This window comes from Bubalus kerabau, chromosome 3, assembly GCF_029407905.1.
Source record: "Bubalus kerabau isolate K-KA32 ecotype Philippines breed swamp buffalo chromosome 3, PCC_UOA_SB_1v2, whole genome shotgun sequence".
In the NCBI taxonomy this organism is placed as follows: domain Eukaryota; kingdom Metazoa; phylum Chordata; class Mammalia; order Artiodactyla; family Bovidae; genus Bubalus; species Bubalus kerabau.
The window spans coordinates 17548287-17567141 of record NC_073626.1 but is presented as its reverse complement, the minus strand read 5'-3'; the positions used below and the strand labels follow the sequence as shown (position 1 = coordinate 17567141).

The 18855-nt window shown below is 39.4% G+C and overlaps 1 protein-coding gene and 1 non-coding gene across 2 annotated transcripts; one reads left to right on the top strand and one right to left on the bottom strand.

Annotated features, from left to right (window-relative positions):
* Positions 1-961: 961 nt before the first annotated feature.
* LOC129647443 (placental prolactin-related protein 1-like) lies at positions 962-13147 on the bottom strand. Its single transcript, XM_055574535.1, has 5 exons — positions 13093-13147; positions 5997-6178; positions 3717-3824; positions 1786-1965; positions 962-1153 (listed from the first exon to the last, which is right to left on the bottom strand). The coding sequence occupies exons 1-5, from the start codon at positions 13145-13147 to the stop codon at positions 962-964; spliced, it is 717 nt and encodes a 238-aa protein (XP_055430510.1).
* LOC129648006 (U6 spliceosomal RNA) lies at positions 8468-8576 on the top strand. Its single transcript, XR_008712613.1, has one exon. It is a non-coding gene; the product is annotated as a U6 spliceosomal RNA (small nuclear RNA).
* Positions 13148-18855: the final 5708 nt, after the last annotated feature.

Below are 18855 nucleotides of genomic sequence, written 5' to 3'. Positions count from 1 at the left end.
ACCTGGACTTTGAAACCCAGAGTGATAGAATGATTGGAATGGCTGCAAGGTGATGCAGGAAATGAGGATGCAGTGGAGTGTGGGTGATGACAGCCACTGCAGGAGGATGAGCCATTTCACCTTTGTATCTGCTACGGTCTCAACCTTTGTGTCCCCCAGAAATTTCATATGATGAAATCCTGATTCCCATGGTTATGACATCCATAGGTGGGGCCTTTGTGAGGTGATGGAGTTGTAAGGATGAAGCCTCTTCAATGAGATGAGTGCTTTTATATATAAGAGACATTCATAGCTCCCGAGCCCTCTCCCGTGTGAGGATACAGTAGGAAGTGTGTGACTAGAATGGACCCTGCATGACCCCACTGTGGAAATCCATTTCCATTGTTTTTAAGCCTGTGATATTTTGTTATAACATCCCCGAAGGACTAAGACAGCATCCTATCAATCTTTACACAGTTCAGTAAACCTCATACTATTTACACAAAAGTGCAAAGCACTTATCTTGTCTGGTATAACACTGTGGTAGTTGGCTGCAAGTCGTGGCTGGCTTTCATAAAGAATCCTGAGAATTCAGTCTTCTTGGTAGCATGACCAGAACCATGAACAATTGTCTAATTCTTTGATTCTAATAACTTGACCCAGAATCATTGGCTGTGATTCTTACGGAATCTCTTAATGGTCTTCTTTGTAATGCCTGCTTCTGCTATTTGTGACTAATTTTAATAGGAGCTTCATTCTCTCAATTGTAGGGGTGGATTTTCTTTTGATTTACTCTTAAATGGAGATAAGAAATGTTAACAAATTGCCCTCTTAGATTTTCACATCTCTAAAGCATCTGTGTTTATTTTTTTAAGAGGAGACCCATTACAGAGCATGCATTAAAAAGCTGTAAATTTCAAAGCAGCTTGCTGTGGGATAGATCATCATGACCATCTCAGAGCTGGATGGGATGGATGTGGATTTAGCACGTTTTGCAGATTCGGCACGCCAGAATCTTGATGTACGTGTCAACTTTACCTGAATCCCTGCGCAGGCAGTGGAACAGGTTATAAAATTCAGAAAGACGCCTATCTTCATCGCTGGACATCAGGGATGGGAGTCCTGACCAGCTACTGGGAGCCTCGTGTATCGTCTTCAAGGCTGAAACAATAATCTGAATACCCAAATGATAATGACTTCTTATGTGTTTTATTAGTATTTGCTTATCTTTTTTTCTTCCAATTATCAACTAAAGATTTGGGGAAGACATATGAATATAAAACTCTCTAGATATCGATTTTTGGAGCCAGCCTCTGAGAAAACTATTAGAAATCTAAAAAGTAGAAATGGAACTCAAGTTTAGTTTTAACTTTCTCTTCTCTTCCTTCCCTCTCTTATCCATTGATTTGAGGAGAACAGAGAAAGCAGACAAGTGGAACTTCAATAGCAGATGTCCTGGGATACTTTGAAGAAAAATGTTGATATTGGAAATTCTTTTCTCTAGTACTATTACTCTTGAAAATATTTCAACCACCAGTGCCCAGGAAGAGGCAAGCTTTTGGTGGAATTATGTGCAATGCAGGGAAGGCTGCACATGTCAAAAATTGCAGTGAAATTCTGATTCCTTTACAGTAGAATCTATCACCATGAATGACTAGGCTCCTGCTTTATGTAGTAGCAGTCTAACATATACTAATGATGAACCTTTTTCTTACAAAATGAGATATTTCCAAACTCCTTATGCATTACAGAGGTCACCTCTTCCATTCATGAACAAAACAAGAAAGCCATCTACAGGACGCTCACCTTGCTGAATTGACTCTCTATGAATATTTGAAGTTTGTCTGACATGTTCTCAATTTCTATGGTGCTTGATAGGAAAGCCTCTGACACTTCTTTCATACTCTGCAGCTCCGTGACTAGATGGTACAGAGGTTTATTCCAGGAGTACAGTAACACGAGTGTCCACTTACTAAGGTCTTCATTCTAAGCAGCCATAAGAAATGGTCTCATTAAAATAATGATAATGCAATGGTTTTGATAACATGTGATCTTTGCTCAGAGCAGCTGACCTAAAAAAACTTTTGGTTATTCCTATGTGCATGCAGAGATTTTTGAAGGTATTAAAAGTTGCAAAAGGATAAAATGTAAGCTGTTAGTTCACACTTTGCTGAAATATTAAAAATCTAGCTTATTTTAGGAACTGATTCTTCTGATGCATTCTAATTTATAACATAAAGAATTTTCTTTTTTCCTCTGAAATTCTACCACCACTCAGTGAGTTCTTTTGTGTTTGTATATTTCCATGAGAGAATCTAAGTATTTACGCAAGTCAGTATGTGCTGCAGTGCCTGACCCAGGAAAGAGGGATTCCACCTGTGCCCACATCATTCTCACCCAGTGATTCATTCATATTAATGAATCAGATGAGTCCTTTGTATTGATTTTTGATCGGTAATTGTTTTATGATATTACAACAAAGAGACAAGGAAGAAGACATGACATTCCTAAACAGGCTTCTCTCCTCAGCTGATCCCAACACCCAGCCCCCTGCTGATATCAGAACAGTCTGTTTTGTTGACACGTGTCCGGGCAGAAAATGGCACAGCGTTGTCTTTAGTAACAGCATCAGTGGGATTCACAATAGAGGGTTTTCCCCCCTAGTTCACTACTACTAGCAGAATTGAGCCTGAAAATCCCGGGGGCTGAAGATCTCTAGTTAATATGCTTGATTTCTTTACAGCCATGAACTGTTTTACTGGTAAAGAACAGAGAACTGAATAGAATTAAATACAGTAATGCACATAAAGTGCTGAGTAAAATGTAAGGCCATGTTGTAACTCTCAATAAGCTTTAAATTTAAGCTTATTGAAAATCTCTCCTCTTCTTCCTCTTTGTCCTTTTTCCTTTACTTGTTCACACTCATTATTAATGAGCTTAACAGGGGAAAAGAATGCTGGTATCATTAAGAAGGTTGTAGAGAGAGAAGATAGAATTTTAAGGGGGGATGCATGTGGAAATATTTTAAATAATGATAGGAGGAAGGATAATGCAGGAAATCAGAAAGGAGAGATTATAACAGTGAAAATTTGGATTTGCCATAAATGATTGAGGCTTAACATGTAAATTGTGTTGTCCTCAGAACAGAGGCAATTGTTGCCGCCGTGAGAAGCAAAGCAATGTTTAAAGGCCTTGTAGGGGAGACTTACAACTTAAGAATAAAGGGCAACGGAGGAGTCACTGAGAATGAAGAATGAAGGTGTCAGAGAAGTAGAAGCAGAATCAGGAGAGCCTTGAAAGGCAGATGCGAGGGCTCAGGTGGTGCAGTATAGGATTCCCAAGCAGGAGTCACTACTAACAGGGAGTACTCAAAACAGGTGTATTTCTTACATATTCATGAATTTTTCAATCTTATATTTTACACATGGAAGTTCCCATTCATTTCCTGTTTTCATACAGAATAATAGCTTCGATCCTGTGTCTAATCCATTGGTTGAACTAAAGTTGTCTGCATGGACAATTTATAGATCTGTTATTTATCTTGCTACTACAGATCTTTAGTCATCCCTTGATTTCCCTAATGCTTCATGAAGTGCATAATATAATTCTCTTCAACTGCTTACCGTTCCTCCACCTTTTTCTGCATGTACAGTTATCATAACCTCTAATAATCTGAAGTCTGGTGACCTACATACTGTCTCATTTGACCCGGTGAAAAACCCAGGTGAAAGACTCACGTTCATCTGCTGGGCTTTATGTCTTTCTTCGGGAGCATGGAAGGAATTGGTGTGACAGCTCTTCGTGGCATTGATATAGTACAGTTTGCCCTGGGCATATTTTTCATCCTGAAAGTGATCAGGCAATTAGTGTTGTTGGGCATTCAGTAGATGACCCAATTAACAGAACACTAACATGTTTGATAGACGTGTATTTTTTTTTTAATGGGGGGGCATTACAAAATTTGAAAGTCATTCTTTTCCTACTTTTCTATACATTGTCTCTATAAAAATGATTTTACACATAACTTTTCTAATTTTAACCTTTTCCCTTCTCTGTTTTTTTGTTATTATCATTATTTTTACTATTTGAACCAAATACAGCACATATGTACCAATATTTGGTGCTTCCCAGGGGACACTAGTGGTAAAGAACATTCCTGCCAATGCAGAAGATATAACAAGACTCAGGTTTAATCCCTAGGTGAGGAGCATCCCTTGCAAGAGGGTACATCAGCATACTCCAGTATTCTTGCCTGGCCAATCCTATGAACAGAGGAGCCTGTTCGGCTATAGTCAGTAGGGTTGCCAAGAGTTGGACACAACTGAAGTGACTTAGAGTGCATGCATGCACTATATTTAACCATTTAATATTTGTTTGCTTGGAAGAGTTGGGGAAAAAATGGACAGTCAAAATGGAGGATGAAAGAAAATCTAGTGAGTAAAAAGAACCATGTGAAATTAATAGAAACCTTAGCACCACCTTTTATTAGCTGTCTGCTCTACTGTGTGCTCCTTGACTGACCTAAAAGAATTAACATACAACTTTCAAACACCTTCCTCAGAAAGAGAATAATTATTTCCAATTGTAAACACCCCTTCTATTGTAGCTCAAAACCTATTCCCTGCAAATCTTAGAACAATAATTTGTAGCATTAAAAAAACTACAAAGGACTCATTTCTGTGACTGGGATTCAGCTTTGTTTAACATGTTCCATCCACCCATTTCACTGCAGAGCTGCTGCTGCTGCTAAGTCACTTCAGTTGTGTCCATCCCTGTGCGACCCCATAGATGCCAGACTACCAGGCTCCCTTGTCCCTGGGATTCTCCAGGCAAGAACACTGGAGTGGGTTGCCATTTCCTTCTCCAATGCATGAAAGTGAAAAGTGAAAATGAAGTCGCTCAGAGGTGTCCGATCTTAGCGACCCCATATACTACAGCCTACCAGGCTCCTCAATCCATGGGATTTTCCAGACAAGATTACTGAAGTGGGTTGCTGCTGCCTTCTCACTGTAGAGCAGTTCTCATTTATTGGCTATTTACTCTGAGCCTGGAGAAGAAAGCCCAGAGAGACATTGAAAGAGCAGAAAAATCAACATGCTTCCTTCCCCCAGTCCCACCTACAAATGCTTTGTGTCAGGTAGTATTGTGGACTGAATCTGCATTCATCAAATTCGTGTGTTAGAGACCCAACTGCCAAAGTACTGTGTTTTGAAAAGGATTCCAACTTTTTGGGATCCCATGATCTATAGCCACCAGATTCCTCTGTCCATGGGATTTCTCAGGCAAGAATACTGGAGTGGCTTGCCATTCCCTTCTCCAGGGAATCTTCCAGACCCAGGGATAGAACCCAAGTCTCTCACATTGTGGGCAGATTCTTTACCATCTGAGCCACCAGTGAAGCCCATTAACATTAACTGAGCTCTTAAGATGGAACACTCATCCAATAGGTTTAGTGTCTTCATGAAGCGAAACACCAGAGAATTTTCTCTATGTTTCTGTGTCTCTGTGTCTTTTCCTCTATCTCTCTTCCCCACCCCCCCCCCACACTTTGTGAGGACTCATGGAGAAACCAGCCTGGGAAGAAAGAGTTCTTACCAGAACCTCACCTTGCTGGCACCCTGATCTGGGACTTCTAGCCCCCAGAACTGTGAGGAAAGAATTTTCTGTTTATTCCACTGAGTCTATTGTATTATTTTATGGCATCCCTAGCTGACAAATACAAAATCATTTATATGGAAATTTAAAAAAGAAAATGAATGAAAGGAAATTGAAAAAGTTATTGCACTTCTTTTATTTGAGATTTCACAAAACTGATCCTTTCTTCGATTTCAACATCTTATGAACTGACGGCTTCTTTGACCTAGAGAGGGTGTTATTGCAGCCTTCTTGTTTAAAGGATAGTATAGTCCCATCACTTAGGCGAGGTTTCCTTCTGGGAGCCTGGCGGGCTACAGTCCACGGGGCCACAAGAGTAGGACACGATTTAGCAACTAAACCACCACCACCATAGTACTTACAAACTTATGGAACATTATTGTGGAAAGGTTATAGAAGTCATGGGAGAGCCAGGAAGCATCGATAAACAAGTCTGTAAGGGATTTCAGAAAGGTGACAAACACGTCAGGACCGCAGGACGGGCATGAGTTGCCTTGGCATAGGAGCAGATTAGACATGACCAGCAGCAGCAGCAGGCAGGACCCTGTTTAAATAAAAACATGAGCCATTCTGAGATGATTTAGTCAGCTGAGGTTATCAAATCCATCCTGTGGAGGGAAGCCTTTTCTTTCCCTGTTGCTCTGAGCAGGAGTTGGTGCTGTAGTACCTGGGGTGGGGAAGAAGGAGCGCTTTCAGTGTAAATTTAGATGGATGATAATATTTGCACAGATAGAGAGTTGGAGAAGTAGGTTACTCCCCGTATTTTTGAATTGCTTCCAGAAGTACTTCTGTGCTCTGCAAACATTTGGAACTTAATTATGAGCCAGAGTATTTAGGCCATTCTTTTAAGACAGTTTAGTATTGGGACTCTGCAGACTCTGAGCAGCGAGGCCCTCTAGGAGTTTGCAATGTTTTTACTCTACATCGACTAATGCTTGAATTTTAGACAGTGAAATGACAAGAAAAGTCCAGTTGATCTGTGTGATTTACCATCACACTGGGGTAAGAGTAAACATGTGACTGACTGATCACTGCTATTGAGTACAGAGAGAATACAAAGAGAAAAAGATACTGTACCTTGTATCTGCTCACTCACCTTAGTAACCCCATGCATGTCTTTGATACTTTCCCAAAAGCTTTAAAACATCTTAAAATTTGTGTTTCACAGGAACCCTGTGAGATAGCCTTAATCTTCACTATGATCATCCGGTTATGTTAATGAAGATGTGATGACTTGGAGAGGACAAGTAATTTTCCCCAGGTCCCATTAGAAGCAGATGGAGGTGACTGGGCACCAATACACTCATCTGTCCACCTCCTGATGTCACATCACACATGCCTGTGGCCCTCGGTCTGCATGTGTGTAACCAGGACCACATCAGGAGCTATGATGACTCTGCTTAAAGAGAAAAATACTTTGTCTTTGGCTGCAAAACAGCAGTGACCCTAGAACATTGTTTTTATATGCACTTGTTCTGCTCTGTCTATAAAACACTCACTGTTACAGTCTTTGACAATTATCAATGTGGGGGCCTGGTTCTCCTGGCCAGCCCTTCTTCTAGGCACCCTGGCAGCTCCTCTACTCTTTTCCATGTTTATTCTTCTCATTATGTTCATTTCTTCAAGAAAATAGCAAATAAATCTCCAAATGGTAATACAAGACTATTACCTGGTCAGCACCCAAGACAACATCATCGGCTCTCAAACAAGGCCTGCCTCTTCCTGAGTTTGATTTTTTAGGGACAAAATTTACCTGTCTGGTTGGGACTACATCCTGACAACCCATGAGTCTTAGTTTTTGAACCATCTCCAAACATCTCCTCTTTGACAGTAGAACTAGACCTTCATGCTTCCATGATATATTGTAATATTTCAGAAATTATTCCTGGCCCTACCTTTGACCAACAGAGGCATAAAATCATAGACTATTTCAAGCGTGATTTTAATATTACTTTTCCTGTGTGTGCTTTGTAAGTAAGCAGAATTTAAGACTGAAGTGAGCAAAAATTGAGTTTGGACAAGAGAACTGATAAAATAGAGATTTTATCCTTCTGAATGAGATCTGAACATGATTCTTTTTCCAAATTACCAGAAGAGTGATAATTTAATTAAGGATAAGATATCAGCATTTACTAGGTTTTCTCTGCTCTTAGTTAGTTTAAATGGGCATGGTATCTAAGAATAAAATGAATAATTAAAATTAGGTGATGAAAATAAAAGAAGTGGTTCTCAAAAAGGAGACATATAAGTTGGAGAAATTTGGGACTATCTCTCTCATCAGCTAAAGAGCTTATTGTGAAGGGAAGGAGGATAATAGCTTATATAACAGAAATGTATTTGTGTGCATATATTTCTGTGCATGTATACATGTGCTATGCATAAATATATGCTTAATTCCTTCATGAAACTTTGGACCTTATAAAATTCAATTGTATAAGAGGTGATAAATATAGCAGAATACCCTAATTCCTAATGTAATTGATCATCTATTGGTAGATGACTAACTATATGATTTTTTTTTCTGTTAAATTGTTTTTTTTAATATTTTATCTCAAATATATTTTTTAATTTTTTAATTTAAATTTATTTATTTTAATTGGAGGCTAATTACTGTACAATATTATATTGGCTCTGCCACACATCAACATGAATCCACCACGGGCAAACACGTGTTCCCCATCCTGAACCCCCCTCCCACCTCCCTCCCCGTACCATCCCTCCGGGTCATCCCAGTGCACCAGCCCCAAGGGTCCTGTATCAAACCTGGACTGGCGATTCATTTCCTAAATGATATTATACATGTTTCCATGACATTCCTCCAATTGTTATTTGTGTGTTTGCTTTGGTAGCACATATAATGACAAATTGGAATAACACTGAGAAGATTAGCATGGCCCCTGCCCAAGGATGAAACACAAATTTGTGAAGCCTTCCATATTTTTCTGTAACAGCTTCAAGGGGTAGGATGGGAAGGAAGGTGGCAAGGAGGTTCAAGAGTGGGGGGACATAGGTGTCCCTATGGCTGATTCATGTTGATGTTTGGCCAAAAGCAATACAGTATTGTAAAGCAATTCCCCTTCAATTAAACATCAAGAAATTAAATTCTAAAAAATGTTACTGGGGATCATATAACAGGTTCAGATATCCATTGTATGACTAAAGAGGATCTGACTGGAAACTAATGGTGTCAATTATCATTGATTAGTGATTCATTAACTTTATAGTTGAATGAGAAAAGTAAACTCACAAACACTACTGTCTGTGATTCAGTGCATAGCAAGCTATAATCCTAGTCTGCGTTCGCTTTTAGGTGGTATAGTGCCCAAACTTTGAAACTGAGGCTGTTCCCAGAAGCACACAGTCATGAGTCCTGCCCAGGGTTTTTGTTCCTCATGCTGGAGGCTTCTGTTCACTGGCCACTAAGGCCGAAATTTTCTCTGCTGAGCATTCTCTGGGTCTATCACGTGCACAAGTCTTTATATTTTGGTTTTCTAATTTGATTCTCTTATTCTTTTGATCAGACTACCAAGTCCCTTGATGATTTATTTTTCAGACCCTTTTGTGCTTTGATCTTTCTGATGCTCATTAGTGTATTTGCTTCCATGTCTACCTCTCTGAGTAGTTTTCAGCATCTACATAAACCCTACCCTATTCTCTTACTGTCTGGATTTTGGCGTTTAGCATTAGCATATTTTTATGAACTTCATTTTCCTTCTGGTGCGGTTTCTGGTACACAGTTTAAGCTGGTTGGCTCACATCTTGCTTGTCCATGTTGTCTCCGAACAATTAGAGAACTCTGCTTTCTTTCTAGGCAATACTGCACTTTGTTTTGATACCGTTGCTAATTTTCTGTGATTTCCCTTTCAGCCTCATAAGCTTTGTCTTTCTTAATCTACTGTACCCTGAGCACTATGTACTGTATATTGTTATTACTATTTTTAATCAATATCCACTAGTATAGCAGAGAATTAAAGGGAATAAAATTGCAATAGTATTAGTAATAATACATTCCCCAAAAATATAATCCAGTAATGCTCCCAGTTATAAATGACTTTCTATGCATGTATTGTTTCGGTCCCCTACTCATTTTTCCATACTAGGTGTTTCAATTTTGAAAGAGAATGTAGAAAACAATGGACTGGAAAATTCTGAAAATCACCTTGGATTTTAGATGCCTCAAGATTAAGTATGTAATTATTAGTTTGTTATAGTTAATAAGGCTATTCTGAGCACATATAGCTCAGTGTTGGGTGAGCTATTGAGTAACGGATGTATACTCTGAACTGCAGTCACCAAACAGGTGATTGGAGTTAAAGAGAGCAATGCCAGGAAGACACAGGCTTTTGTTCTGGAAGGAAAAACTCACAGGGTCTGTCATCTACAGTCTACTCTTCAGATTTTTCAAAACACTTACTCTTCTTTTGCTCATTTAATAATTTGGGTTGTTTGATTTCTTTTCATACTGAGTTATATGAGTCTCTTATATATTCTTGGATATGAAGCCCTTACCAAATATGTGATTTGCAAATTGTTTTTTCATTCCATAGGTTGTGATTTCATTTTATTGATGGCTTCTTTTACTATGCAGAATGTTTTGAGTTTAATGTGGTCTCACTAGTTTATTTTTGCAGTTCTTGCCTTTGCTTTTGATGACTGAGTTGTTTGAGCTGCTTGTATTTTGGAAAGCAATCCTTTATCAGTTGCTTTATTTACTATTATCTTCTTCCATTCTTACCAAAAGACACAGACTGGTTCAATGGATACAAAAACAAGACCCATATATATGCTGTCTACAAGAGACCCACTTCAGTCCTAGATACACACACAGACTGAAAGTGAGTGGATGGAAAAAGATATTCCATGCAAATGGAAATCAAAAGAAAGCCAGATTGATGATCCTCGTATCAGAAAAAATAGACCTTAAAATAAAAACTATTATAAGAGATTAAAAAGGACTCTACCAAATGATCAAGGGATCAGTCCAAGAAAAACAGATAACAATTTTAACAATTTATGTACCCTACATAAGAGCACCTCAATACATAAGGTAAACATTAACTGACAAAAAAGGAGAAATTGACCATAACACAATAATAGTAGGGTATGTTGACACCACACCTATACCAGTGGACAGATGAACAAAACAGAAAATTAATAAGGAAACTTAAGCCTAAAAGAAAATATTAGAGCAAACAGACCTAAGTGATATCTTCCACACATTCCATCCAAATGCAGAAGAATACACTTTCTTCTCAAGTGCCCATGGAACATTCTCCTCATCTTGGGTCCCAAATCAAACCTCAATAAATTTAAGGAAATTGAAATTATATCAAGAACTTTCTCTGACCACAACACTATGATACTGCTACTGCTACTGCTGCTAAGTCGCTTCAGTCGTGTCCGAGTCTGTGCGAGCCCATAGGCGGCAGCCACCAGGCTCCCCCGTCCCTGGGATTCTCCAGGCAAGAACACTGGAGTGGGTTGCCATTTCCTTCTCCAATGCATGAAAGTGAAAAGTGAAAGTGAAGTCGCTCAGTCCTGTCCGACTCTTAGCAACCCCATGGACTGCAGCCTACCAGGTCCTACATCCATGGGATTTTCAAGGCAAGAGCACTATGATACGAGATATCAATTATAGGAAAAAAACTTTAAAGAACACAAACACATGGTGATTAAACAATACATTTCTAAATAATGAGTTTCTTCAGTTTACTGAAGACATAAGGGAAATCAAAACATTCCTAGAAACAAAGAACAATGAAAACACGATGATCAAGAACCTAGAGATGCAACAAAAGCAGTTCTAAGAGGGAAGTTTATAGTAATACAAATCCTACCTCAAGAAACACATTCTATAGACAACCTAACTTTACGTATCTTAAATCTTTTTAAATTTCTCTTATCAATGTCTTAAAGGTTTTGCATAAAATCTTTCAGCACCTTGCTTGTTTATTTCTAAGTGTTTTATCTTTTTTTGATGCAATAGCAAATGGGATTGTTATCTTTATTCCACTTTCTGATAGTTCGTTGTTGATATATAGGTAGGCAACTGAGTTTCGTATATTGGAATATAGTAAACATAATGTATGCTCCATCTTGAAAGAATAGACATTTTCCCACAAATAAGACAAATAGATGATCAAGAGGTATATGACAAGATGCTCAGTATCACTAGTAATCAAAAGAAATGCAGATCAAAAGCACAAGGGATATCTCCTCATACCTGTTTGAAAGGTTAGTACCAAAAAATGTAAGAAATGACAAATGTTATTGAGGATGTGGATAAAAAGGTGTGCTTATGCACTGTTGGTAGGGATGTATAATGGTGCAACCCCAATGAACACATACTGTAGAGGTTATTCAAGAAATTTAAAAGAGAATGTTTATGTGATGCATTATCCCACTTCTGGATATATAGTCAAAGGAAATGAAATAATTGTCTCAAAGAGAGACCTGTATTCCCATGTTCATTGCAGCATTATTCACAGTAGCCTTGTTACAGAAACAACAATCTTTCAACAGGTGAATGCATTAAAACTATTTGATGTGACATATATAGGCAAATATTATTTAGCCATTAGAATTAGAAAGAAATCCTTCCATCTGTGGCAACATGGATGAAACTGGAGGGCATTACACTAAGTAAACTAAGTCAGAGAAAGACAAATACCATAGGATCTCAAGTATAAAGAGTTCAAAAAAAAAAAAAAGAATTCAGAGTAGAAAAATGATTGCCAAAGAATGGAGAATAGGAAAATTGGGAGAGTTTTTTAAAGGTTGCATATTTTCATGTATAAAAAATTAATAAGGTGAGGATCTAAGTTTGAGCTTCATGACTAATCATGAGATTGAACAAGCTCTGGGAGTCGGGATGTACAGGGAAGCCTGGCGTGCTACAGTCCCTGGGGTCACACAGAGTGGGACACCACTGAATGACTGACTAAACTGAAGAGAGTGGAACTTATCTGTGTTCTCCTCAAAAAGCAAAAGTTAAATATGTGTGGTGATGGCAATGTTACTTAATAGAATGGGAAACTCATTTCTAATGCATGCACAAATGGGGGTGGACAAGATGACGAGGGGTAGGTGGAAGTGGGGTACACCTCTCTCCACTAATGCATCAAGAATATCTAAAGATGCAGCAGTTCTCACAGAAGACCAGGTGAGTACTGGCAGGACTCACCGACTACTGAGAAGGCATATCCGGATCCACATAGAACTTGGTAGGACAAAGGAAAGAAGGGACAAGGAGGAAGGGGAAAGAAGGAGGAGAGAGCAAGTGGACCAGCCTGCACCTGGGGAGAGGGAGCTGAAGCGCAGGGGAGAGATCCCCGCGTCCATGGCCAACTACTGGGACGGGGGAGGCATTTGAAGCTGTTGGGAAGTGAACTCACTAATCTGTGACAGTCTGAACAGAGCGAGAACCACATAGACAAGCCATGCTGCAGCCTTTCATACCTCGGACAGGGTTGTAAGTCCACTGGTGTCCACGGAAGCTGGGAGCTGGAGCCATGGGGATTGCAGAATGATCCCAGGGTGAGGACTCCTATTGACCGTGGGAAGTCAGCCTGATGGGTTGGGATGGAGGAAATGTGCTGCATGGAATGCTTCTTAAGGAAAGCCATGAGGCCATAAAGGTAGGGTTCTACTGCCTGTGGAGTAGTGCTGTCTTACTCCATGCTGGTACCTGCAGGTTGAGCAATAGAGAAAGACTTCAGTGAGGGTGGTCCTTGAGTGCCTGATACACTAAGCAATGGAGAATTCTGAATGTCTATATACATGACCCTACACCATTCTCTGTTAAATTTTGGGTTTTAGCATCGTAATGTTTTTATGAACTTAAATTTCTTCTGGTAGAGTTTCTGGTTTACAAATTAAGCTAATCTGTCACATCTGGCTCAATCTTGGTGTTTCAAGAAACTTTGAGAACCTTCCTTCCTCTCAAGGCAAAACTGCCCTTTACTACCATTGCTGACTTCCAATACTTTCACTTCTTGCCTAATATATTCTATGTCTTTCTCTATTTGCTATAACTTTAGTAGTTTGTGTCCCTGTGTTGGCATTAATATTTATAATCAATTATTAATGGATGCAGTAGAGATCCAAAAGGACTACAGTTACAACAGTAGAAATAAATAACCCCTAAATTATAATCCATTAATGCTCCCATTTAAAACTGATTTTTATCTATATATTGTATATTTTATATATATATATATTATATATATTATTTTCCTTACTAGGTGGCTCAATTTTGAAATGAAATATAGAAAACAATGTAGTGGTAAACTCTGGAAATTGCCTTCCTTTTGATACGCTTCATTAGTAAGGATGCAAATATTAGGATTTTTTTTTCCCTGGTGGGGCTGTTCTTAGTACATATTATAGCTCACTGTGGGGTCATTGCTATGGACTGAAGAATGTACACGTTGAACTGTAATTGTCAAACAAGTGAGTGGAGATGAAGAAAGTGGAAGGCATAGGCTTTTACTGTTCTAGAAGGAAAACTTTGTTGTGTCTCTCATCTACAGTCTAATCTTCAGATTTATTGAAACTCTTACTTTCCTTACACTCCATTAAAAATTTGGATTATTTGGGGGTTTTTGCCCTTGAGTTGTATGTCTGTATTTTTGGATATTAAGCCCTTATCAAATATATGATTTGGATTATCTTCTGTCAATTTCTAAATTGCCCTTTGATTTTGTTGATGTTCCTTTCTTTGGAGTCTGATGTGGTTCCACTTGTTTGTTTTGCAGTTGTTGCCTTTGCTTTTGGTGTGAAACCCAAAACCTCATTGCAAAGAACGATGGCAAGAAGATTACCTCAGTGTCTTCTTCTAGGTGTTTAATCACTTAAAATCTTACGTTCAACTTTTTAATCCCTTTTTAGTTGATTTTTTTGTATGGTAAAAGACAGGGGTACCGTTTCATTTTTTCATAAGACTATCCAGTTTTCCCAGTGCCATTTTGAAAAGCTTGTCCTTTCCCCATTGGATATCCTTGGCTCCTTTTTCATAAGCTAACCGACAATATATGGGTGTGCGTTTCTTTCCGGCTTCACTGTTCTGCTCTGTTGATCTATGTGTCTGTTTTCATGCCAGAAGCAAAGCATTCTGTTTTGATTAGTACAGCTTTCTAATATAGTTTTAAATCAGCAGCCATGGTCTCACACTTTGTTCTTTTTTCTCAAGATCACTTTAATTCTTTGGTATTTTGTGATTTAATACAGCAGAATAGACCAAGAAGAGATGGGAAAAGTACACAGAAGAACTATACAAAAAAATATCTTAATGACCCAGATAACCACAATGGTGTAGTTTCTCACTCAGAGCCAGACATTCTAGAATGTGAAGTCAAGTGGGTCTTAAGAAGCACTGCTGCCAATAAAGCTATTGGAGGTGATGAAATTCCAGCAAAGCTATTTAAAATCCTAAAAGAGGATGCTAATAAGGGCTCCATTCAATACGTCATAAAATTTGGAAAAGCCAGCAGTGGCCAAAGGATAGGAAGAGGTCAACCTTGTCCCAATTCCCAAGAAGGGCAGTACTAAAGAATGTTCAAGCTTCTGAACAGTTGCAATCATCTCCAGTGCTAGTAAGGTTATGCTCAAAATCCTCCAGGCTAGGCTTCAGCATTATGCAAACCTAGAACTTCCAGATGCTTAACTGGGTTTAGAAAAAGCGGTCGAACCAGAGATCAAATTGGCAACATTTGCTGGAACACAGAGAAAGCAAGGCAATTCCAGAAAAACACCTGCTTCAGTGACCTCACCAGACTGTGTAGATCACAACAAAGTGGAAAATTTTTAAGAAGATGGGCATACCAGACCAACCTTACCCGTTTTATGAGAAACCTGTATGCAGTTCAAAAAGCAGCAGTTAGAAGCAGACAAGGAATGATAAACTGGTTCAAAATTAGTGAAGGAGTCCTTCAAGCCTAAATATGGTCACCCTGCTGATTTAAGATATATGCAGAGCGTCATGTAAAGTGCAGGACCGGATGAGTCCTAAAAGCTGGAATCAAGATTGCTGGGAGAAATATCCACAACCTCAGATATGTGAGTGTTACAACTCTAATGGCAGAAAGCGAGAGGAACTAAGCGCCTCTGATGAGGGTGAAAGAGGAGAATGAAAAAGCCGGCTTGAAACTCACACCAAAAAAGCTAAGATCACGTCATCTGGTCCCATCAGTTCAGTCGCTCAGTTGTGCCTGACTCTTTGCGACCCCATGAATCGCAGCACACCAGGCCTCCCTGTCCATCACCAACTCCCGGAGTTCACTCAGACTCACGTCCATCGAGTCAGTATTGCCATCCAGCCATCTCATCCTCTGTCATCCCCTTCTCCTCCAACCCCCAATCCCTCCCAGCATCAGGGTCTTTTTCAATGAGTCAACTGTTCACATGAGGTGGCCAAATATTGGAGTTTCAGCTTTAGCATCAGTCCTCCCAAAGAACACCCAGGACTTGATCGCCTTTAGAATTGACTGGTTAGATCTCCTTGCAGTCCAAGGGACTGTCAAGAGTCTTCTCCAACACCACAGATCAAAAGCATCAATTCTTCAGCACTCAGCTTTCTTTACAGTGCAGCTCTCACATCCACAATAACTACTGAAAAAACCTTAGCCTTAGCTAGACAGACCTTCATTAACAATGTCTCTGCTTTTCAATATGCTGTTTATGTTGGTCATAACTTTCCTTCCAAGGAGTAAGCATCTTTTAATTCATGGCTGCAATCACCATCTGCAGTGATATTGGAGCCCCAAAAATAAAGTCAGCCACTGTTTCCAGTTTCCCCATCTATTTGCCATAAAGCGATGGGACCGGACGCCATAATCTTAGGTTTTTGGAAGTTGAGCTTTAAGTAACTTTTTCACTCTCCTCTTTCACTTTCATCAGTGGCTCTTTAGTCCTTCTTCACTTTCTGCCATAAGGGTGGTGTCATCTGCATATATGTGGTTATCGATATTTCTCCCGGCAATCTTCATTCCAGCTTGTGCTTCATCCAGCCCAGCGTTTCTCATGACGTACTCTGAATATAAGGTAAATAAGCCTGACTACAATATACAACCTTGACATATTCCTTTTCCTATTTGGAACCCGTCTGTGCTCCATGAGAAAAGAATCTGAATAAGAGTGTATATAGGTATATGTATAACTTATTCACTGCTCAACAAAAACTGACATTTATAGCATTGCAAATAAATTATATTGCACTAAAAATAAAAAAAAAGAATTAAAAATAAATCAAAGCTCTGGAATAAACCATAACCACATGTATAACAGCTTTCAGTGAGCTCTTGGAGTCCTAGCTGTTTATGGAACCCAAGAATGATCTTGGGAGATCCCCAAACTTGTAATTGCTATCTGAAGTGAATAAAGTCTTGAGGACTTTCCACACTGAAATTTGTATCTGTCAAAGGCCCTTTTCTTCATATGCATAGTGGTGATGTTTCCATGTTGGTCAAAAGGTACTTTGTCTAAGAACTCAGTAATTAACTCATATTTCAAATCGGAACATGTATAGGAGGGGTGGGGGGATTGCTCAATGACTGATAACCAAGGAAGACCCTGGAAACACTCTTATATTGTTGTGAAATCCATCAAGGAGTTTGCCATCTCAGACCCTCTACCTGGGGCCGCTGGTCCTGATTCAGCTTCCTTAGTCCTTGGCTTCCTATCAGCACCACAGAGCATTCAGTATGGATGAGGCACTGGGTTACCTTAGACAAGTCAGTCTCCTCATTGGGTGCCATGGTCTAAATGCTTGTGTTCTCCCAAAATTCATATGTTGAAAACCTAATCCCCAAAGTAACGATTTTAGGAAGTGGGACCATTGGAAAATGATTAGGTCATGAGGCAGAGCCCACATGAATGGGATTAGGGCCCTTGTGAAAGAGACCTGAAATACTTGCTCATCCCTTCTGATTAGGGATATGTCCTGGAAGAGGCCCTCACTCACTCAACCATGCTGGCACCCTGATCTTGGACTTCTAGCCTCCAGAACTGTGATATATAACGTGGTTTATAAACCACCCAGCCTCTGGCATTCTGTAAAGGCAGCCTGCATGCACAAAAACACTGAACGTGATTAAATGGGGGGAAAAAAACTGTCACTCTTGTTTTCCCTTCCAAGGTCATAAATGTGGAACTGGTAGCATAGATATTCAATTCCTGAGGCCCATGGTGACGTATTCCATAGAACTGAACATTTCTTTCAAATTGTAGTTCTTTGACATGCTCACCGGGGAACATATTTTCTTAGAGGTAATTAATATTTAAACCAATAGATTGTGGATTTTATGTGATCAGTTGAGGGTGTTAAGAGCAAAGAGAAAGGTTTCCCAAAATAAAAGCAATTCAGCCTGAAGACGGGACCATTACCGGTACCCCAATCTCTAGCTGTCAGCCTAAAGATGAAGCAACTGAACCCTAAGACCTGTCACTGGGCTCTCATCAGAATCCTAACTTACCTGCTCTTTGACTTGGAAAACTTATCTTCACTTCTCTAGGGCTTGGTTTTCTCAACTGGCAAAGGAAAATTAGAGTAGAAAATCCTTTACATTTCCAAAGATTATGCAAATCTCTGTATAAAACATGATTCCAAACTGAGGTTTTATTCTTTTTCCAAAAAGAAAATTGTCAATTGGTTGTGCAGCTTCTGTGTTTGGGTCTCATACTTCTCATTACCTGCTCTATCCCACAGTGTATTTCTCTAGCGTAGCTTTCAGAAAATACCTTGATAGAAATAATTACTTGACTGTTATGGAATATTACTTTTATCTTTGATCTTCCATTGAATAGCAGGAGTTGTAGTTAAGCACACTAGTGAGAGAAACTGTTTCTAAATATCAGGATGTCAACTTGAGAAGTTTGCTGTATGTAGTTGCTCAGTCATGTCCAACACTTTATGACCCCCTGGACTGACGACCCTTGGACTGCAGCCCGCCAGGCTCCTCTGTCCATGGGGATTCTCCAGGCAAGAATACTGGAGTGGTTTGACATGCCCTCTTCCAGGGATCTTCCTGACCAGGGATGGAACCCAGGTCTCCTGTATGCACGGGGACTCTCTTTACTGTCTGAGCTGCCAGCTCCTAATAAAATAGGTCTTGAAATATACAGCGATGCATGATTTGTTTACTTTTGTTTCCTGCAACAGTGGGTTTTTTCCAGCTAATGTATCAGTCCAATTTCTATTTACCTGAATGCTATCTAGAATGCAAG

Coding starts and splice junctions, on each gene's coding strand:
- LOC129647443 (XM_055574535.1), bottom strand. CDS start 13,147: ATGGCTCCAGCTCCCAGCTTCCGTGGACACCAGTGGACTTACAACCCT. Junction 3,825..5,996: donor CAATAATGTTCCATAAGTTT/GTAAGTACTATG, acceptor GATCACTTTCAG/GATGAAAAATATGCCCAGGG. Junction 1,154..1,785: donor TAGAGAGTCAATTCAGCAAG/GTGAGCGTCCTG, acceptor TTGGGTATTCAG/ATTATTGTTTCAGCCTTGAA.